General features: G+C 55.5%; 1 protein-coding gene across 6 annotated transcripts; it reads right to left on the bottom strand.

The window, feature by feature from the left end:
- Positions 1 to 286: 286 nt before the first annotated feature.
- On the bottom strand, positions 287 to 19,626 carry CACNB1 (calcium voltage-gated channel auxiliary subunit beta 1). Of its 6 annotated transcripts, none has more exons than XM_047707488.1 (14): positions 19,341 to 19,626; positions 16,773 to 16,859; positions 13,580 to 13,699; positions 12,392 to 12,514; positions 11,705 to 11,841; positions 11,411 to 11,487; positions 10,000 to 10,019; positions 9,663 to 9,743; positions 9,196 to 9,254; positions 8,897 to 9,006; positions 8,618 to 8,769; positions 5,242 to 5,337; positions 4,617 to 4,802; positions 287 to 2,147 (listed from the first exon to the last, which is right to left on the bottom strand). In XM_047707488.1, the coding sequence occupies exons 1-14, from the start codon at positions 19,422 to 19,424 to the stop codon at positions 1,683 to 1,685; spliced, it is 1,797 nt and encodes a 598-aa protein (XP_047563444.1). In that variant the 5' UTR covers positions 19,425 to 19,626; the 3' UTR covers positions 287 to 1,682. The 6 variants fall into 6 exon arrangements, with proteins under 6 accessions (XP_047563444.1, XP_047563442.1, XP_047563443.1 ...); XM_047707486.1 differs by lacking the exon at positions 10,000 to 10,019 and adding an exon at positions 10,836 to 10,990 and having other exon boundaries at positions 19,341 to 19,623; XM_047707487.1 differs by lacking the exon at positions 10,000 to 10,019 and adding an exon at positions 10,836 to 10,990 and having other exon boundaries at positions 287 to 2,120; positions 19,341 to 19,623.
- Between the last annotated feature and the right edge of the window lie 376 nt (positions 19,627 to 20,002).

Below are 20,002 nucleotides of genomic sequence, written 5' to 3'. Positions count from 1 at the left end.
CCCACTTCACCTCAGTCTCCCATTTTCCCAGGCTCTACTTATGGGGGAACAGGTAAGACTTGAGGCTGATGGGAAGCTGTGGCTGAAACTGGCCACATAGCTCCCATCAGCCTTGACTGTGATGCTTGAGACAGCTGCAGAACAAAGCACTCTATCCTGCTGAATAACCAGCTCGGGGCCTGGCTTCCTCTCGCACCCGCCCCTTCACACTCCCCTGCATGCAGCTCCCGCGGGGGCCAGGCTTGCTGCGTGGTAGGAATGAAGAACCAGGCTCAGGAGGCGGCTGCAAAGGACATGACGGCGGTTTTATATGTGGCCAAATACTTCTAGGAGAGTACAGATGGACAGACAGACAGATGGGGGCACAGGACACCAGACAGAGAGGGAGGAAGGTTGGGCAGTGGTGTCTTCTAACCAGTGAGTGGAAGCTGCACCCCACCCCCAGTGGGGGGGGTGGGACAACATTGGCACAGGAGGTGGCGAGACAGGCATAAGGGGCCCATCCCTGAGGCGGGCAGCCGGGCAGGGCCCAGTCCTCGTTGGCACAATCGGCTCTCTCTGGCCCAGCTGGGTGCTGGGGAGGGGCAAGGCTGCTGGGCTGGAGGGATGCTAGGCTGAGGAACCCTCGGGGGACGGGGGGGGGGCACCAAGGCCTCTCCTGGGGGGAGTGGACGTGGGTATAGGACAGGATCACAAGAGGCAAATAGAATAGCAGCAGCAGCCAAGCCCCCCAGGGGAGATCCGAGGTCCCGAGATGACCCCTGGGGTGGTGATCACCTCTTGGGCGCCAACCTGCAGGGCCTCTCCCCTGGGGCCTCTGGATGATAGTGAAGGAGCAGTTTTTTGGTTTCAAAATGAGGCGGACTAGTGTTCCACGGGTGCCATACCCAGATGAAACGGGGTGGGGGGCTCAGACACAGAGGGGCCCCCTCTTCTGATGGCAGTAGGCAAGGGAAGTTGTAGGCAAAGTTCATTCCTGGGGTGGGCGAAGGCCGAGGCATGGATGTGGAGGGGTGGGTAGCAGGGTCTCTGGCTGCCCGCTCTTCAGGGGTCCGGGTCGGGCTCTGGCAGAGGCCAGGACATTTGATGCCTGCCGCTCTCTACCCAGACCACTCCCCAAGACAAGCTCCCGATGGGGCTTCCATTCTCTACCTTTCACCCGCCAGACAATGGTGCCAGGAAGCTGGGAGAGAGATGGGCACGGGGAGGGACCCTGGATCTGGGGTTTGGGGAAGACAGCCCTCATGGGAAGGAGTCTACGCTCTCCCTCTCCAGGAAAAGCCCCCTCAATCTTCCCAAATACTCCAGGTTGGGGAAAGAAAAGGCTACCCCATTTAGGACCCCTATATAGAGCCCCAAGTAGAAAGAGTTAAGGAAGTGCACCTTTTCTCTGGGAGTGAGGGGAAAGAGCTCCCTGAAGCGGGGGAAAGGGGACACTGCAGAAAGGTGGGCATCCCCCCATCCATCCACACCAGGTAGGTGAAAACCTACAGCCAGGCTTTAAGGGAATCCCGGGAGCTAGGAGCTACCACGAAAGAAACCCCAAACATCCGGTGAAGGCATCTGAGAGGGAGACAGCGCCCCCTGGAGGAAAGATACACCCCCGGTGGTGAGCCCCTCGGTCCCTTACCTCCCCGGGGCTCAGAGCCCTTCCCCACCCCCCACTGCGTGGCCTCTGTTTCTCAGCGGATGTAGACACCTCGCCCCCAGCCTTCCAGCTCATTCTTGTTGCGCCCCAAAACGGGACCCCCACCCTCGGCGCAGTAGCGGGCCTTATTCCGGCCGCGGTTCCGGTTGTCGGTCAGCTCGTCTTCATAGTCTTCTTCCTCATCCTCCCAGGATCCCTGCCGGGCCGGTGGGGTGCTGCCCCCTGCAGGGTCTCCGAGCCCTGGCCCCTCTGAGGGGTCCGTTTCCATGTCCACACATGAGTCTCCCAGCTCCGTGTAGGCAGAGTTTCGGTTGCCAGGAGTGTCGGCATCAAACGTGTCTTGGCGAGACAGTGCCCGCAGGGTGCCTGCCCGGCCAGGTGGGTGGCTGCTGGGGTAAAGGCCTGGGGGCTGGCCCAGCTCCCCGGGGTACTCGTGCACGCTGGCATGCTCCCCGGTGGCCCGCTCCAGCGACTGGTCCCCGGAAGGAAGGTAGGGTCCCTGGTTAGCAGACGGACAGCACACACCATGCAGATCAGGCAGGGGTGAGAGAGACACAACAAAGCAAGGCAGGTTAGTGATGGCACCAAGACATCCAGCCTGGCTAAAGGGGGTGGGCAGCTGGGCAAAGGGCTCTACAGCCCAGCCAGAGGACAGACCTCAGGGCCTTTGCTCCTCTATTGGGACAGGAGACACCCAACCTTTGTAAGACATGAGGAGCCATGAACTCTTCCAGTAACCATGGTAGAAAGCCCATGAATAATTAGTCATTGCTTCCTCAATGCACGTCATTAATGCTGTCTTGGGCTAAATCATCATTAACAGCTCATTAGCATTGCCACTCGTTAGTGGTTGATTGAGTTAGTCACTGCCCCAATTTTCCAAATATACTAAGGGGACTGCAGTTTGAGCTCACTAACCCCAGCTCCTTCAGCTCAAACCAGACCCTAATCACAGGCTTCCACAGCCCCACGCCTCCCCTCTCCATTCCCTAGCCAGAGGACAAAGTCTCCAAGGTTGATAGGATTCCTGCCCTGACCCCAGCAAAAAAACCAAAGCAGCAGCCTGGGGAAAGCTGGCAGGTCTCCACCGCCAACCCCCTCCACACACAATCCCCTCCCCCTCCCCTGTCCCCAGAGACAATGAGGTGGCCCAACACCCTCAGCTCCAAATGCCACATAAAGGCGATCTGATGGTCACAGCCACCACGGAGGCAGCTGGGTGGAGTGCAGGAAGGCCTGGGTTCTAGTATCATCCCCTGTCACTTCAAGCTGTGTGACCCTGAGCAAATGACTCTCCTCTCTATGGCCCAATTTCTCTGTGGTGGTATGATGGGGATTAGACCAGCAGTTTCCAAGCTGTTCTCTGGAGACCCGAGGTGGCGGGAAGGGCACAGAAGTGCTTCAGGGGTCCCTGTGGAGGCGAAATGGAAGCCAAGCCACCAGCCCCCTCCAAGCAGAGCAAGGACACTTTATATACTGAGCTTCCTTAGAAGTTTCAATGAAGTTAAATAGGGAGCTACCCTATGAGCCAGCAACTTCCCTCTTAGGTATCAATCCAGGAGAAATGGAAATGTATGTTCACATAAAAGCTGTACACAGGGGTGCCTGGGTGGCTCAGTGGGTTAAGCCTCTGCCTTCAGCTCAGGTCATGATCTCAGGGTCCTGGGATTGAGCCCCGCATCGCATCGGGCTCTCTGCTCAGCAGGGAATCTGCTCCACGCACAAACCTCCCCCGCCACCTGCCTGCCTCTCAGCCCACTTGTGATCTCCCTCTCTGTCAAACAAATAAAAAAAAATTTTTTTTTAATCTATTTATTTGACAGACAGAGATCACAAGTAGGCTGAGAGGCAGGCAGAGAGAGAGAGAGGAAGCAGGCTCCCTGCCGAGCAGAGAGCCCGATGCAGGGCTCGATCCCAGGATCCTGGGATCATGACCTGAGCCGAAGGCAGAGGCTTTAACCCACTGAGCCACCCAGGCGCCCCCCAAAAAAATTAAAAAAAAAAAAAAAAAAGAAAGAAAGAAATTTCAATGAACAAATGAGCTCTGTTACTGAAAACAAATCTGAAAAGCAATGGTTTTAGAATGATTTCATGGCTTTCTCCTGGCTCTAATCTAGAATCAAATACTTAATGGTGTGAGCTCAGAGATGGGAAGCAGCTCTCAGGGGAGGAGGTCCAGCCTAGGGCAGGGCCCCCATAGGAGGGCCTTTCCCAGAATCTCTTTCACTGGGAGAAGGATGGAAGGTAGGGCATCAACTCACATAAGATGCTTCATTCTGGGTCCCCTCTCAGGAAACTCCTGGGATTAGGGCTCTGAGAGAAGGGACAGTTTCTCTGGGTTAAATGGCTCTACTCTGTGGGAACTGCCTGGGGCTGACAGGCCTTGCTCTGTTGGGTCTAAAATGGGGGTGGGGGGGCGCCTGGCTGGCTCACTTGGTAGAGCATGCAACTCTTGATCTCAGGGTTGTGAGTTTAAGGCACACTTTGGGTGTAGAGTTTACTTAAAAATAAATAAATAAATAAATAAATAAATAAATAAATAAATTTAAAAAATAAAAACAAAATGGCTGTGAAGTCCAGTGAAGGAAAATATCAGTCTTCCATATGTTTTTCTCCTAATCACCTGTCTTATAATAATGCCCCAATCAGGCCTCATATCCAAAAGCCCTTAGGGCAGCAGCTATAGTCTTATGGGACAGGACAGGCCCAGGGAGGCACCCCCCACCCCAATCCCATCAAAAACCACAGACACCAGAAGCTGCCACTCACCACATTTTTTACAAAATAAACCTCTTCCCTTCTTCCCCATGTTCCCTGAGCTCCAATTCCGAGCCTTGGACAGAAGGGGAGATGGGTGGGACACCTACATGGCATGCTCCTGCTGCTGGGGCACGGACCTAGCCCGCTGCGAGGCCTCCAGCCCGCCCCAGAAGCTGAGATTTCTCCTGAGTGAGGTGAGCACCTGTACCTGGAGGTTGGAGACAGGGGCAGGGCTGGCGGCCAGAGCTGCAGTAGCCATGGTACGGTTCAGCAGCGGATTGGGCGGAGTGCTGCTGGGCGGGTGTGTGGCCTTCCAATAGGCTTCCAAATATTCGGCCAAGTGCTCGCAGGCATCCTCCAATTGGTTCTCGTCCAGGATGATGTCAAACATTTCCTGTGGAGTCGGGGTTAGGGGCGGGGCTGGGATGAGCCGGGCGTGACCAAGGGGGTGAGGGTGTGGCCTGGGTGCAGTGGGTGGAGTCAAAGGGTTGAAGGACAAAATTAAAAAGAAACCTCTGGATGTCCAGGAAGAGGACGACTCTCAGATATAGACACTGGCAGAACTACAAAAGGTCTTGGCACCCAGACAGTCCAACCCTCTCGTCCTAGATATAAGGCAACCAAGTCTGGAGGCTGGCTTGACGCCCCACACAGAACTGGGCTTCTGGGGCTCAAAAGCCATCTCTGACTACCTGTCCGGCGCTCCTTTCCCGGAAGACCAGTTCACTCCCATAGACCCCACCCTGGTACTCCTGGTGACTCTGTCTCTCATGCAGGCCAGAGGAAACAGGAGAACCCAAATATCCCCCCTTTCCCAGGGTCTGGGCACTCACGGGGGGGCACTGTGCCAGCTTCTCTGAGGCCGCTATTTGGACATTGAGGTGTTTGGATTGAGACTTCCCTCGGGACTTGATGAGCCTCTGAAGTACCTGGTTTGGGGGGAGAGAAGAGGAGCTAGAGGGATCTCGCAGTGCACCAAGTCAGAGAAGCAGGTCAGGGCTGGGGAGGGAGGGAGGGACACTAGATGACTCTCAGCCCTGAACACCTCTTCCGAAATGACCTCGCCAGGCCTGTGTCCATCCTAACACAATGCTCAGGCTCTCTCCCGGGTCTCATGCCAGCCTCTTCTGGGAAGTGGCTCTCTGAAAGGCAGTGATTCACCTTCCTGATCCCTGTCACCTTTCCAGCCTTCACTGTCCAGGCAGGCATCCGCATGGGAACAGCGGCAGCCATCTTTGATGGGACACTTGCTGCGAACAGGCGCTGTTCTGTGCTTTCCACATGATCAGCTGGTTAGTCCTGATAATATCTCACGAGGGAGCCACTATTATTATTCTCATCTCCACAGCAGTAATGATAATGGTAATAATAACTAAAGAGAAAGCTATGACCTTCACTAAATGATCAAACTTAATGTCACCAACGGCACAACAGACACTTCGAGCCTCTTGAAAGACACGTCACGCCAAAATGCAAAACTTAAGCCTCATCACAAGCATACATCAAGCAAACCCACACTGAGGAACAGTTTACAAAGTCTGTGGTCTGTACTCTTCAAAAACGGCAGTGTCGTAAAAATCCAAGAAAGGCTGGGGAACTGTTCTGGTTTAAGAATGTGAAAGAGAGGGGCGCCTGGGTGGCTCAGTGGGTTAAGCACCTGCCTTTGGCTCAGGGCATGATCTTGGGGGCCTGGGATTGAGCCCCAAGTAGGGCTCTCTGCTCAGCGGGGAGTCTGCTTCTCCCTCTCCTTCTGCCTCTCTGCCTCTCACTGCTTGTGCTCTCTCTCTCTCTCTCTCTCTCACTCGAGCTCTTTCTCGTTCAAATACATAAATAAAATATAAAAAAAAAAAAGAATGTTAAAGAGATAAGGCAACTAAATGTAACACGTGATCCTGGATTGAGGGAGAAACTGCCATAAAGAGCACAATTGGGGCAACTGAAAAATGAAGGACTAAAATATTTCTGGAATTTGGCAACTGTACTATGGTGATGTAGATTAATGTTCTTGGTTCTTAAGAAACACACGTTGAAATACTTAGGAATAAAGACATGGTATGGTATCTTCAACCTACTCTCAAATGATTCAGAAGGAAAAAATATATATAAATACACATATACATAACACATACATAAAGTAAATGTGGCAAAATGTTCACACTTAGTGAATCTGAAGAAAACTAAGTAATATACTTTAAATGGCTGAATTGAATGGTGTGTGAATTATCTCAATAAAGCTGTTAAAAAAATTACTGAATCTGAATGAAGGGCATTCAAAGAATGGCAGTTCCTGGAACTATTCTGGCAACCCTTCTCTAGATTTGGAATTATTTCAAAACAAAAATCTTTAAAAAGCGGGGGGTGCCTGGGTGGCTCAGTCCAGCATCTGCCTTTGGCTCAGGTCATGATCCCGGGGTCCTGGGATCAAGCCCCGCATTGGGCTCCCTGATAGGCAGGAAGCCTGCTTCTCCATCTCCCACTCCCCCTGCTTGTGTTCCCTCTCTCGCTTATCTCTCTCTGTCAAATAAATAAACAAAATCTTTAAAAAGAGAAAAGAAAAGGGGCGCCTGGGTGGCTCAGTGGGTTAAAGCCTCTGCCTTCGGCTCAGGTCATGATCCCAGGGTCCGGAGATCGAGTCCTACATCGGGCTCTCTGCTCAGCAGGGAGCCTGCTTCTCTTCCTCTCTCTCTGCCTGCCTCTCTGCCTAATTGTGATCTCTGTCTGTCAAATAAAAAATAAATAAAATCTTTTTTAAAAAGTAAAAAAGAAAAGAAAAGAAAAAGAATATAGTGTTTAGTAGGTCCAGGTGTTTTGCATGCTTAATCCACCTATGTCATCCTCACAACCACCACATGAGGATTCCTATTTTGCAGGCGAGGAAATAGGCACAGAGAGGTTAGGTGACTTTGCCCAAAGAGCACAGAGCGAGGAGTAGCAGTGCTGGTTCATTAACTCCGGGTGCCCTGGTTCCAGAGTCCCCACCCTTCACCTCGGTCAGTGCCCCTGGGAGAAATGGAAGGATCAGTCACTTCCCAGCTCACAAAGTGTTTTTGTATCCATTAACTCATTAGATATTTTCAACCACCCCAGGGAGGACTTCAATCCTATCTTCCCCTTTCTACTCCTTAGAAACTTAGGACTCAGAAAGGTCAGGGTACCTGGTTGTTCCGCTCTTGGGTGTATTCCAAAATAGGAAGTTTGTTTTTTTTTTTAATATTGTATTTATTTATTTGACAGAGAATGACACACCAAGAGAGGGAACAAGCAGGGGGAGTGAGAGAGGGAGAAGCAGGCTTCCCACAGAGCAGGGAGCCCAAAGGGGCTCGATCCCAGGACCCTGGGATCATGACCTGAGTTAATGACTGAGCCACCCAGGTGCCCCTAAAATGGGGACAGATATCACCTTTGGTTGTCAGTTATGAATCAGACAGAACTCGGGGCTCTTTCCATCATTACCTCAAATCCCCTCAACAATAACAAGGGAGGGACTTTAATTCCCATTTTACAGGTGAAGAAATTGAGGCTCAGAGGCTAAATAAATCCTCCAGAGATCCCAAGCTCAGTAACAAAACAACAACCAAACAAACAACAAAAGTGAAAGAAAGAAAGAATGAATGAATGAATGAATAAGTCAACCAGGGCAAAGGCTTGAACCTAATGCTGTTTTCTCCCTTCAAATCCTTCACCTGAACTTGCCCTCCATGTTTCCCAAACCCCCACTAATGCCTAGGAGGGGAAACTCACAGAGCTGCAACACCAAAAAGAAGTAAATCAGCCTTCCTCCCGATTCATCTCTATCAAGGTCCAAGCGAGGACAATGCAGCAAAAAGGGACAAAATCAAATGACAGAAAAAACCTCCCAACTGCCAAGTAGTTGGGTGACACTGTGACCAAAAAAAAGCACAGTTTTCTGGACCAAGGCCGGGAGGTCAACCAGAGCGGAGACAGGGGGCTGGCCTGCATCACCCTACAATGATACTTATACCAGCTAATACATAATGGGGCACATTATACCAGACCCTTTGCTAAGTGTTAAGCATTCACATTAGGTTCGATTTTCACAATGTCCATTTGATGGAGTTTTACAGAGGAGGAAAATAAGGCTCAGGAAGATTGGGTCACACAGTTAATAAGCAGTCGCTGGGACTGAAATACAGGCCACCCAACTCCAGAGCACTCCTGTCCCCACTAGGGTCAGGCTCTCACACCCACCTTTGGAGAGGTGATCTTGATGTAAACAATGATGGGGGCCAGTGAGGTCTTGGAGAGCTGGGCTGGGTGATTGATGGTGTCAGCATCCAAAGCGACCAACTGAAGGGTCCGGGCCAGCTCGAAGATTCGCTCAATCTCGCTCTGAACCTCAGCTGCAGGGCACAGAGTCATGGGGAAGGGGGAATGTAGGGGGGCCTCCCCAAGAGGCATCAGACAATCCAGCCCTTCTGGGGATGCACCCCCTCCACCCTCCCCTCCCATATCGCAGGGTGGGCTCACCCAGGCTGGAGCGTGTGTTGGAGCGCTCAATGATGATGTGTTTGCTGGGGTTGTTGAGGACCGAGCGCTTAGCCAGCGAAATGTCCGCTGTCACACGAGTGATGGAGATCCTGAGGGATGGAGCAAGGGGAGTAAGGGGTCAGGGTGGGCTCGAGTGCCCTGCCCATGCCCCCAGGCTCCAGGCCTTCCTCCTAGCCTTCAGTCCAAGGAAGCCCAGGATCATCATTCAAACCCACCCTGCCCATCCCCAGCAGCAGAGGACCACAGTGGGAGTGGGGAGCCAGTTCCCAGGGTCTTACCTGCCATCAAATCGATGCTTCAAGAAGTCAAATAAAGCTTTCTGCATCATGTCTGTAACCTGAGGTTGGGGGTTGGGGTGGGGGAGGAAGTCAGGTGTCTAAGTATGTACACCCTCACATTCCATTTTCTTATTTAATTCCTGAGATAAATGGGCCCCTGGAGGAAGTGGGGGGTTCCTTCTGGGTCTGAGGAACTTCCAATGGGGTCTCTGATTCCAAGGGTTCTTCTAGGTGGATTCTCTGGGAAGACCCTCCAAGGGTGTCTTGGGGGAGGCAGACTGGACCCTTCTGGGTCTCCCTGTGGGTCAGGCCCCTTTGGGGGCTTCTCTGAAGGTCTGTAGCCCTCTGGAGAGATACCCTGGGAATCTGGGCCCTTCCAGGGGATCTCCCTGGAGTCTGAACCTTTCTGTAGCATCTTTCTAGAGGTCTGGGCCCCTCTGGGTCCACTCCCCTCTATGGGCTCCTACCTCGTAGCCCTTGAGCGACGGTCCCACCAGGACGATGGGTCTCATGGAAGGTACCACGTCATAGGGGGGCACATGCTCTGTCTGAGGTGGAAGCAGGGAGGGGGAACCCCACAGTGGAGATGGCATTAGCCCCTCTTCCCCAGCCTCCAGGCTCCCCCATGCATCCTCTCCTCCCCCTACTCCCAGAGCCCAGATGTGAGGGATCAGGAGGGATGGCCAAGGAGAAACAGGATGAGGGAAATGGGGGGGGGGGGAGGGCACGAGAATGGGTGTTAGAAGGTCCCACTAGCTCATCCCAGGGGGTGGGGAGGGGGACACAGAAAGCTGTGATACTCACCGACTTCTGCTTCTGTTTGGCTGGGTCCAGAGATTGCCAAGAGTGGGGAGCAGGGGAGAGGGGGAGGGCGCCCAGGCAGGGGCAGAGGGCAAGGAAGGAGCCAGGACAAGAGAGGGAGGGAGAGCGGGCAGACGAGGAGAGATAACAAGGCATGCGTGTTAGTGACAGACAGAGCCAGAGAGAGGGGACGGGACCCCGTGCCAAGGGGGAGCCAAAGATGGCCCAAGATCAGGGCTGGGAGAAGGACTGACAGTCAGTCCAGTGGACTTGGGAATATTCTGACATGCCCTTCCCCTTTCTGGGTCTTGGGAAAAGTTCTGGAAAGGGTGACAGCCCATAATTTGGTCCCCATCTCCTGCCTCTAGCGCAGTCCAACCTGCCCATTGTAAGCGTTCCTTAAACTGTCCCACTGTGCAGCCAGTAGACCCCCATGTGCACACCCTAGCACCACGGCGTCCAAAAAAGATAAAGAGGGGTCACCGTTCCACTCTCCCCATCACACACGGGGGTGGAGGGCAGACACGGAACATCCCAGTTTTGTTACCACTGGCCCCTGCTTCCCATGGTGCTGGGGCAAGAGGGTACAGCCTTCCAAGGGAAGGGGTGCTTCAACTGCAGGAAACATCCCTTCCTGGGGGTGGGCCAGGGTGGGCTGGTGCATTAAGCTGGACGTGCCTATTCCTGGTGCCATGCCAGCTCTCCCTGCTCCTTGGTAGGAGGCCCTGCTCCCCAAAGAACCAGGCCAGAGCTGCATCTGAATCTGTTCTGGCCCCTCCCACTGCCAAAGAGCTGGGCCCTGACCCCCTGCCCTCTTGCCAGAACCCAGCAAGAATTACCTTCTTGAAGAAGGGGATGCGTTTGCCATGGGGTGGCGGGGTGGTGACACTGCTAACACTAGTCTTGGCAGAGCCACTCTGCTCCCCAAGCTCTGCCTCCTCGTCCTCTAGCTCTAGGGGTTCTAGTTCAAAGGCTAAGTTAGTCATCTCATTACCTGGACCGCAGTCAGAAGAGAGGAGGGAGGCGAGGTGGGGAGGAGTAGATGGACATGGAGACACAAGTACAGAAGGCAGGGATGGGATGGGGGAAAAAAGAAAGAAGAAGAGGTGAATGGAAAAGAGCTAGAAGAAATGAATGGGGATGGGGCAGGGGAGTCAGGCAGAGAGATGGAGCCCCCAAAGAAAGGGGAAGGAGAGACATGAGAGAATGGGCTCCGACAGGCCCAGCATGGGGGGTGTCCTACTCTTCACAGGGGCCGCGGGGGAGGGGGGGTACTGCTGGGTGTGTTTGGAGGATTCAGGACTGGGGCGCCCCCTACTGCATGGAAAGGAGGGGATAGGCAGTGGGAGACCACCCCACCCAGGGGCTCCCCAGCCCCACCCCCGCGGTTCCCCAAGGTGGCAGCAGCTCTTACCACTGGCAGGGGGCGTGGGGCGGCGGGTGCCAGTCACCACATCTCCTAGGCTGGAACTGGAGTTGTCACCTGATTTGCTGTGTGGGCAGAGAGGCAAACGGAGCTGTGAGCGGAGGGGTGGGCGTGAGGGTAGGGGAAGCTTGTCCTCTCACAGGCTGCCTGCCCCCCACTCCCCTTGGAGATTCTCCAGCCCCATGGGTGACACCTGCAGGCGGGTGGGCCCTCGGGGCAAGTGGTCAACCCTTGTCCCCGAGTCCCAGCTGGAGGGCCCCCTTGTGGTCCCCAGCTAGACACCTGGAGCTGAGGCGGTTCTGGCGCAGCTTCTGTTCCTGCAGGAGGCGCAGGCTGTCCAGCTTGACGGGGCTGGGGATGAAGCCAACCTCACAGCCCTCCTTCACCAGTCGTCCGATCCACCAGTCGTTATTATATTTCTGCGGACAGCCACAGCAGGTGGGGTGGGAGAGACCAAAAGGGAGCTTGGAGGGGCAAGCCAGCAGCCACCCTAGAGGGAAACCACCCCGGGACCTGCCAAGCCTCCCCGGGGGGTGCCCCTCCCGCCACAAAGAGCCAGCCCCAAGGTCTCAGAACAACCCCGGGACCTGTATCCACTCAGGCCACAGATCACCCCACCCCCAGCAGGTCCTCATCCCACCATGGGCTCACCGTGCCCTGGAAAGGCAGGAAGAGGAGCAAATGCTGACACCCACATGTGCCTGCACTCTACCACTCCCCTTACAGATCTCATCCCAAACCCTCTCGAAAGCCAGCCGTGTGACCTCGGCATCGCCACCCCATTTTACCAATGAAAATTAGAGGCTCAGAGAGGGGAAGAGATTTCTCTAAGGTCACACAGCAGATTCAGCCAAGTTCTGCTAGGCTCAGAAGTCTTTTTCCGCTAGAGCTCCGGCTGCCCCTCTCCTGGTACCCACTACCCGGCACCCCCCCGCCCCCACCCTTCCAGACACCAAGTGCTCTCTCCACCTCTTTGATGTGCAGGAAGTCCTTGGGCTCGAAGGTGATGGCCACTCCCTGCACTGGCACCTCATCCCCAGGAGATGGGTTGTAGCCGACATTTGTCCGCACAGCAAACGCCACCGGCTTGGTCTAGAGGTGCACAGGGAGAATGACAACAGGAGGGTTAAGCCACAATGTACTGTACAGGATGGGGATGATGTGGAGATTTTCTGTGTTGATCATTAGAAAGTATACTGAATGGTTTAAGTAGTTTTCCTGTATATATGTTAAATTTCACAGTTTAAAAAAAAAATAGAATTTGGCCTTCTCAGAATGGAGGGGGCCACTGGGGATTGGACATAGTAGTCTGGAATGACATCTGGAAAGAATATTAGTAATAATAATAATAATAATAACTGCAGCTACATTTACTGTGCCAGGGCCCGTTACATGTTTTACAAGGATTACCTCATTTATTCACCACAAAAACCTTAGAAGTTAACTGCTAGGAGCGCCTGGCGAGTTCAGTCAGTGGAGCACATGACTCTTGATCCTGGGGTTGTGAGTTTGAGCCCCATATTGGGTGGAGAGATTATTTCAAAAAAACAAAAATTAAATTAAATCTTAAAAATTTTTTTTAAAAAGTGGGGGTCACCTGGGTGGCTCAGTCATTAAGCATCTGCCTTCAGCTTGGGTCATGATCCCAGGGTCCTGGGATCGAGCCCTGCATTGGGCTTCCTGCTCGGCAGGAAGCCTGCTTCTCCCTCCCTCACTTCCCCTGCTTGTGTTCCCTCTCTCACTGTGTCTCTCTCTGTCAAATAAATAAAATCTTTATAAATAAATAAATGTTAACTACTATTATTATCTTCATTTTAATGAATGAGGAGACCAAAGTTCAGAAAGGTTAAGCAGCTCGCTTGAGATCACGCAGCTATGAGGATCAGCCCAGGACACACTGGACTCCAGAAAGAAGTGGAGAGTCTCAAGTTCCTATTATGTCTGGCAACACTATTAAGCACCTATTATACTACACAAGAAGGCAAGTAGTATAGCCCACATTTTACAGCTGTAAGACAGGGGCACATCAAGGCCTTGGGGTATACCATCTGAGAAGTGTCAGGGCCAAAACTTGACCCTGGGTCTGTTCGGCCCACCTCTAAGGCCTGGGGTGGGGGAAATAGCACCAGCACAGCCCCCTGACTCTGGATTTCTCACCTTGGCTTTCTCAAGCTGGGCTAATGCCTGGCGCTCTGCCTCCTTCCTTAGGGCTTCCCGGTCCTCCTCCAGAGACACGTCAGAGTCCGAGGGTCGGCTGGTGTAGGACTCTGCCGAGCCCTAAAAACAGACCAGGCTGACTCAGGGCCCACACTGCCTCCCGGCTCCTGGGCCTTGGAAGGCACAGAGGGGCCACCCATCATGGATCCCTCAAGCCCCAGCCACCCCAGCGTGATGCCACAAGGGCTAGGAAAAGGTGGTATTTAGATGAGAGGAACCAGGGACTGAGATTGGCAGGCCCCTGGGAAAACTGTGGCCCTAGGAAGGGCGATAGCAGCTAGCAGGGGGTTAAAGCAGATCCCAGGACAGCTGCTTGGGGCCCAGGGAGGGGTGGGAACCTGATAGGGGCATAGTGCAGGGGAGGAGTGCCAGGGGACGAGCCTCCACTCCCTGTTCCTCCTTCCCTCCCCTGTCCCCAAGACCACACAGGCTGAGACAGACTCAAGAGAAGCCCACTGAGTCCTTCCAGGGACAGTAGCCACTAGCATAGGCCTGAGCTCTCTGCACCATTGGCAGCGGGCGGCATGCTCTGCAGGATGGAGCCATCAAAAATTTTGCTATCTTCTGCTCAAAGGTGAGAGGAGATAAAATCCTACTTCCCTAGCCAGAATCAGAGGAACCCCAATCCTCAGGCTCTTACAAGATCTAAAAAGAGAACCCGATTCCTAAGGTAGTGCAGGCAAAAGAGGCAAGTGAAGAACAGAACATGAGGCAGGCCTTGCTGGCTGCTAGGGTCTCAGCAGATCCACAAGTCTGGCTATGCCAGGAAGCTGGCCTTGACCATGTGGACCATCCCAGAGCACAAGGAATTCCCTCAGGGATGCAGGCGCATGGGTAAGACCCAAAGTGTCAATGAACATGCTTATTCATGGGCGTGCTTGGGTGTGCAACTTCGAGTGCATTTAGGAGGGTGTTCTCCAGTATTTGCTGGATATGCACAACTGAACGCAGACAGGTGCACCTAAGCACAGCCAGGAGTCGGGGGGCGGGGCACCCTAGGTGTGAATGTCCCTGACTGTGTGGGGCACATGAAGGCAGGAGCCAGGAGGTGTGCATCTGTGTGACTACACAAATGGGGTGGTGTGGGGACAGGGGCAGGAGGGGATGCGGAGGAAGAGCTGGACTACACCCATGTCAGGGGTCTTTCCTGAGGCCATGAAAGGGTCACTTGGCCAGGAATGCCTGGGGGACCTGGGAAAGGGAGAAAATAAAGTCCCAACTTCCCCAGAGGGTCCTGTCATTAGCTAGGGAGGCTGCCCACTCCTTTCCCAGCCAAATCACAAAAATGGGAGACTTGTGAAGGTGCAAGATTGGGCTGGGAAGAGCCGGAAGACAAGACAGACAAGAGCCGGAAAAGACAAAAGTGAAGGAGGGTGAAAACCAGCTCATCTCCACTCTCCACCCGTCCTGATGAGAGCACTAAGAATCAGGGAGACAGATGCCCAGAGAGCCAGAGAAACAGACCCAGAGACAGCGTGAGAGACAGGCATTTACTGATCCTTACAGAGATGCGCGCGTGCACACGCACGCACACATGCACGCGCACGCACACGTGCAGACACTCACACGCAGTAGACGTATCAGAACTGGCAGGAGCAGGGTAACAGAGAGGAGGCAAGGAGACAGGCTAGAGTGAGGATTCCCCCCATCAGCTATCCCTTTGGGCCTGCTCCCACCCACCCCGATTCCCACCCCATCCCTAGCTCACCACTTCGAGGGTCCGGCTGGGCGCCTCCATCCCGGCGCCCTCAGTGCGGGGCCCTGCCGGCCTAGGGGGTGGCTCAAACTGCCCGTTCCCCCAGGGGGCTCAGGTTACAAGCAGAGTTGCTACATGTGCAAACTGCTAGGGTATATTTAGCTCAGAGATGTGGCAAGGCCTGCCCCCCCCCAACTCCCTGCCACCTACTAGGGGTCAGAGCTAGGGAGCTGAGAGGAGGAAGGACTGAAGGCTGGGGGTCTGATGCCCTGGGGGGGAGGGAGCAAACACTGAATGAAGGAACCAAGGGCTCTTTTCTGTCAAGAGGAGTTACACTGAGCATTCCTCCTGGCTCTGGCCCTGGCCCAGTCCTGCAACAGGAGGGATGAGGAAAAGACTGAAGAAAGAACTTCCTGTCTGTGAACTTAGAAGATGCTGGGATGAAGCGCTCCTTGTCTGACCCTCTCAAGTCAGGCCCGGGCTCACATGTGCCAAGTGTTGTGGAGACAGAAGAGTCATAAAGGGCCTCATTCCACAACCTGGAATCAGTCGGTGGGTGTGCCGGGCATCACCCTCTCTATCCAGCCTGAGGAGGTGGAGGACTGACCTCCCTACTGTCCTCTGCCCTCATATGCCCTGCCCATTTCCCCTTTTGACGTACTCCCTTTCCTCGTCTGATCCCAAGGCTCTCTCGCCTTTTTTGGATACCAGGTTTTGTTGAGATGCTCTGTAGTCATAGCAACCACATGGTTCTCTGGCTGCCTCTCCCTGAGCCTGAGATGGCCTGGGGTCGAGAGGAGATGGCCTGGGGTCGAGAGTGAGAAGAGAGAGGAGAATGGCATCTTCCTGACTGAGAAAAGACCCCAGAAAGCTATCCAGCCTCCTGCAGCCAGGGGTGCTGGGCTATAGTCCTCTCTAAAACCAACCCCCTCCTGCCCTCACCCCCTCCAACACACTTTCTCTTTGCATAGTCAGAAACAGTCAGCTGGACGGGCAGGAGGGCGTTTCCTCCTTGCCATACCTCACCAGGGCTCCAGGGACCCAAAGGACCTGGCTCCTCATCTCTTAGGCTCTGCCTCTACCCCACGCTGTCACAGGTTCTGGGGGAGGACATGGAAGCAGACAGCCGGCAGGGGGAGTGGGTGACAGCCCGAAGCAAGCTAGAAGGAGGCAGGCTGTCCCTGAATGAGATGACGCAGGCAGGCAGCAGGGGCTGGTGCCTGGAGCTGGGGGAGGGGCAGGGCGGGGGCTGAGGGAGTGGGTGCAGGCTGACAGTGTGTGTAGGAGAGGTCACGGGGGAAGGGTGATGGGGTGGTTCCGGCCAGGTGACAAATGACAGGGGGAGGGTGCCTGGAGAAAAGCCTCAGCCCCAGCTCACCAGTGCTGGTCTCCACCAAGCAGCCCACCTCCTTCCTCTGAGCCCAGCCTCCCCATTACCTGGCGGACAAAACTGTTGGACGTGGTATCCGAGGACGTGCTCCCATCCGACCTTTTGAACCGCCCTTTCCTCTTGCTGTATTTGCCCTGGGGAAGCCAGGAATGGACAAGAGTGGAATCAGAAAGGGCCGTTCCCAACCCTCATCCCATCAGGCCCAGAGCTACAGCCAAGCTTTGGGAATATCATTCCCTGATCTGAGCAGCCCCACACCCCCATCTTCTTCTAGAGATGGTACAGCCCAGGGGGAGGGAGGGCCCAGACCACAGCCTTGGGGTGGGGGAACAGTGGGAGAGAACCTTAGGAAGCACACCCAGAAACCCCCAAACCAAGCCAGAGATACTGGGAACAGGGAGGCGCTGAGAAGCTGGAGACTCATTAGGCAGCAAAGCTAATTAAGATGCTGGGCAGGCTGCAGAGTCCTCCAGGGAAGGGAGAGGCTGCCTGCAGTGTGAGGGGGGCAGAGAGAGCTGGGGAAAGTACCCCGCCCTTTCCCCCTCCTCTGGAGCAGAGGGGGGCTGATTGTGCCTGGCCCCCAGAGTGACAAGGAATCGCCAACCTGGGCCCAGCTTGGCTTATCCTGAACCCGAATCTTGACTTGATTTTTCCGCAGAGTGGGGAGGGGAGTGGCAGCTCTCAGTTCTTGAAGACCCAAAACCAGATTTCTGGGGAAGGGGGGCCCAAGAGATGGGGCATGGAACTAACTGTATTTGGAAAAGAAACATCTAACCCCAACCCAGCCCAGAGTCATGGGGGCAGGTTTGACAACACACACCCCCTCCCCACCAACACTAGCAGGACTGTTTCTCAGGCCCCTCTTCATCATCACGGTGGTCACACCTCTCCCCAAGGGGGAGAGGACTCAAGCTTCCACTCTCTAACCCCTGGCAGCCACTGCCCATAACCAGTTCCCACCAGGCTGCATCAATCTGAATGCTCCTTGGCCCTGCCCCAAGACAAGACTAGGACACAGCCCCCACAAGGCCCAGGGGTAGGCTAGCTCAGCCTCACTGGCTGGGCTTCTGGCTTGGGTGGAGCAGACACTGCCTGACCTCTCGAGCATATTCAGGTATTTCCAGGCCTCCTGTCAAGGGGGCTCATCCTTGCCTTCCCTAACTCACATACACACTTGGCCCCAGGCCAGTCCAGAGTGTGTTGGGGAGAGATGATGGGGGGTTCAGGCCCTCCAGACCCTTGCTCCCAGCCCCTATCCTAGAGTTTCTTTGCCCAAGAAGCTAGATAAAACATGATCAGACTGGGGTCTCTGGTTCCTTGGGGCTGAGTACAAGAAGGAGCATGGGAAGATGGGAGAGAACAGTACCTGGGAACACTTCAAAATTCCTCCCTCCCACCCCCTTCTCTCAAACCAAACACACACCCAACCTCTAGGACTGAGGATCCTTACAAACTTAAGAGAATCCTCCAGTGAGCCCCAGACTCTCTTTCACACCATCACCACCACCCCAGGATGGAAAAAGGGAGTGGCACCCAGAGAGACAAGGGACAGCTGAAAGGAAGGCCCCAGTCAGCTGCCTCCCAGGCTCCAAGGGGCCTAGGGTGGAGAAGAGAGGTATTTTTAGGTCTAACCTGACCCCCCCACCACATGACCATCAACCCACATTTTCATGGTGGTTTCAGTTGCTCCAGGCTGGTCACAGCAAGAAAAGAGTTAATGGTATCCTACCCTTGGGATGTTGCCAGATTGGAGAATGGCCTTGTCCTAGAGAAATCCCTTGGCGCGACCACCCTAGACTCTGACCAGTCACCCCAGACCCTGCTGGTCACTCCGTGGGCCCGCACCACACCCAAGAACACCCCTTCCTGGGGATAACCTGAGGCACCCGCAAAGTGTGATTGGGGTGGGCTGCAGACACCCCCCCCAACCCCCAGGTAACAGGGCTTTTTCCCCCCCCAGGACAGTGAGTTGGCATCCATCCAACTTTCCAAACTTTGGAGGCGTTTTCTAAGGTTGGAGGGGGGGAGTGGAGAAGGAAAGATAACGTGGGTGTTGGGAGAGGGAAGCGGTCCAACAGGAGGATGTAGCTGAGGTGCCAGGATGGGGGCCTAGCCCGGGGCCGACCCCTTCCCCACCCTCGAAAGGCCCGTGTCTGCGGCTCGGAAGGCCTGCTGGCACCGCCCTGACCATCGCCTCTGCCATCTCCCAGTGCCACCCCCGCCCCACCCACCCCCGCCTAGCACCCCCCGAACGTGCTCTGCGTCGCCCCCTTGCTTGAGCTCTCTCTCTCGCCTCCCTCAACCCCTGGATGCCCCGCCAGTACCCCCACTCTCCAGCCCTGGAGCCAGTACCAGAGCAGCAGGGACACTGACGCGAGGGAGCGGAGGCGAGGGTGACAGGCGGCCCGACCGCTCCCTCCCTGCTCCACCAAACCGCAGCCCAACTCCAGGCCAAGCGCCCATCAATCATTAACTGGCAGGGACTGGGGGTGCGCAGGCGCCCCTCGCCCCTCCGCGCCGGGCACATAACTCCTTCTTCCCCGCGTCCCTCGAGCCGACCCCACAAGGTCCGCGGGAGCGGCCCCCTGCCCTCGGGCCCCGCTACCACACCTCACCTGCGGGCTGGGGTCGAACACCTCCATGGGGATCTCCTGGGAGGGTGGGTAAGGGCTCCGGGACATGCTGGTCTTCTGGACCATGAAGAGGAGCCTCCCCTCCGGCCGCCGGTCCGGCCCAGCCGGGCGCCCTCAGCGCATGAGAGAGGCCGTCGGAACCGAGAGCAGCGCAGCGCAGCCGGTACCCGCTCCAGCCACCTGGCCCGGCCTTCGGCTGCCCTCTTCCTGCCTCGCGTCCCTCCTCCCGTTCTCTCCTCTGCCGCCGCCGCCTCCTCCGCCCCTGAAGCCTCAGCATCTCCCCCCGCCCCCTCCGCTCCCACCTGCCCCTCCCTCCCTCCGCCCGCCCTCCCTCCGCCCGCCCCGGCCCCGCCCCTCGCAGCCCCTCCGCGGGTTCCGCACAGACAATGGGAGGGCGGCCGGAGGGAGGCACGCCCCTCCGGGCTCTGGAGGTGGGTCAGCGCCAGCCTCCTACTGGCCTCGGGTGAGAGCGGCACACTCTGGGTCGGAGGGTCGGGTGGAAAGTGAGGCCTGGCTTTGGGGCAGGGACCCAGGACCGGTTTACCGGTGGATGCCGAGCGCCGCTGGAGGTGAAGCTTGGATTGGCACGCACCCCCCCCCCCCCCCCCGCCCCAGGCTTCCGTCCCAAACCGCTCTCCCTTCGC

The sequence above is a fragment of the Lutra lutra genome, chromosome 16, assembly GCF_902655055.1.
Source record: "Lutra lutra chromosome 16, mLutLut1.2, whole genome shotgun sequence".
NCBI classification, from domain to species: Eukaryota; Metazoa; Chordata; class Mammalia; order Carnivora; family Mustelidae; genus Lutra; species Lutra lutra.
This window is presented reverse-complemented; position numbering and strand designations above follow the sequence as displayed.

Bases quoted from the DNA above. Each gene is read 5' to 3' on its own strand.
- CACNB1 (XM_047707486.1), bottom strand. From the start codon at position 19,424: ATGGTCCAGAAGACCAGCATGTCCCGGAGCCCTTACCCACCCTCCCAG. The intron at 12,515-13,579 runs GTGAGAAATCCA...GTGCACCTCTAG, and splicing joins CCCAGCTTGAGAAAGCCAAG to ACCAAGCCGGTGGCGTTTGC. The intron at 11,842-12,391 runs GTGGAGAGAGCA...GGCTGTCCGCAG, and splicing joins ACTTCCTGCACATCAAAGAG to AAATATAATAACGACTGGTG.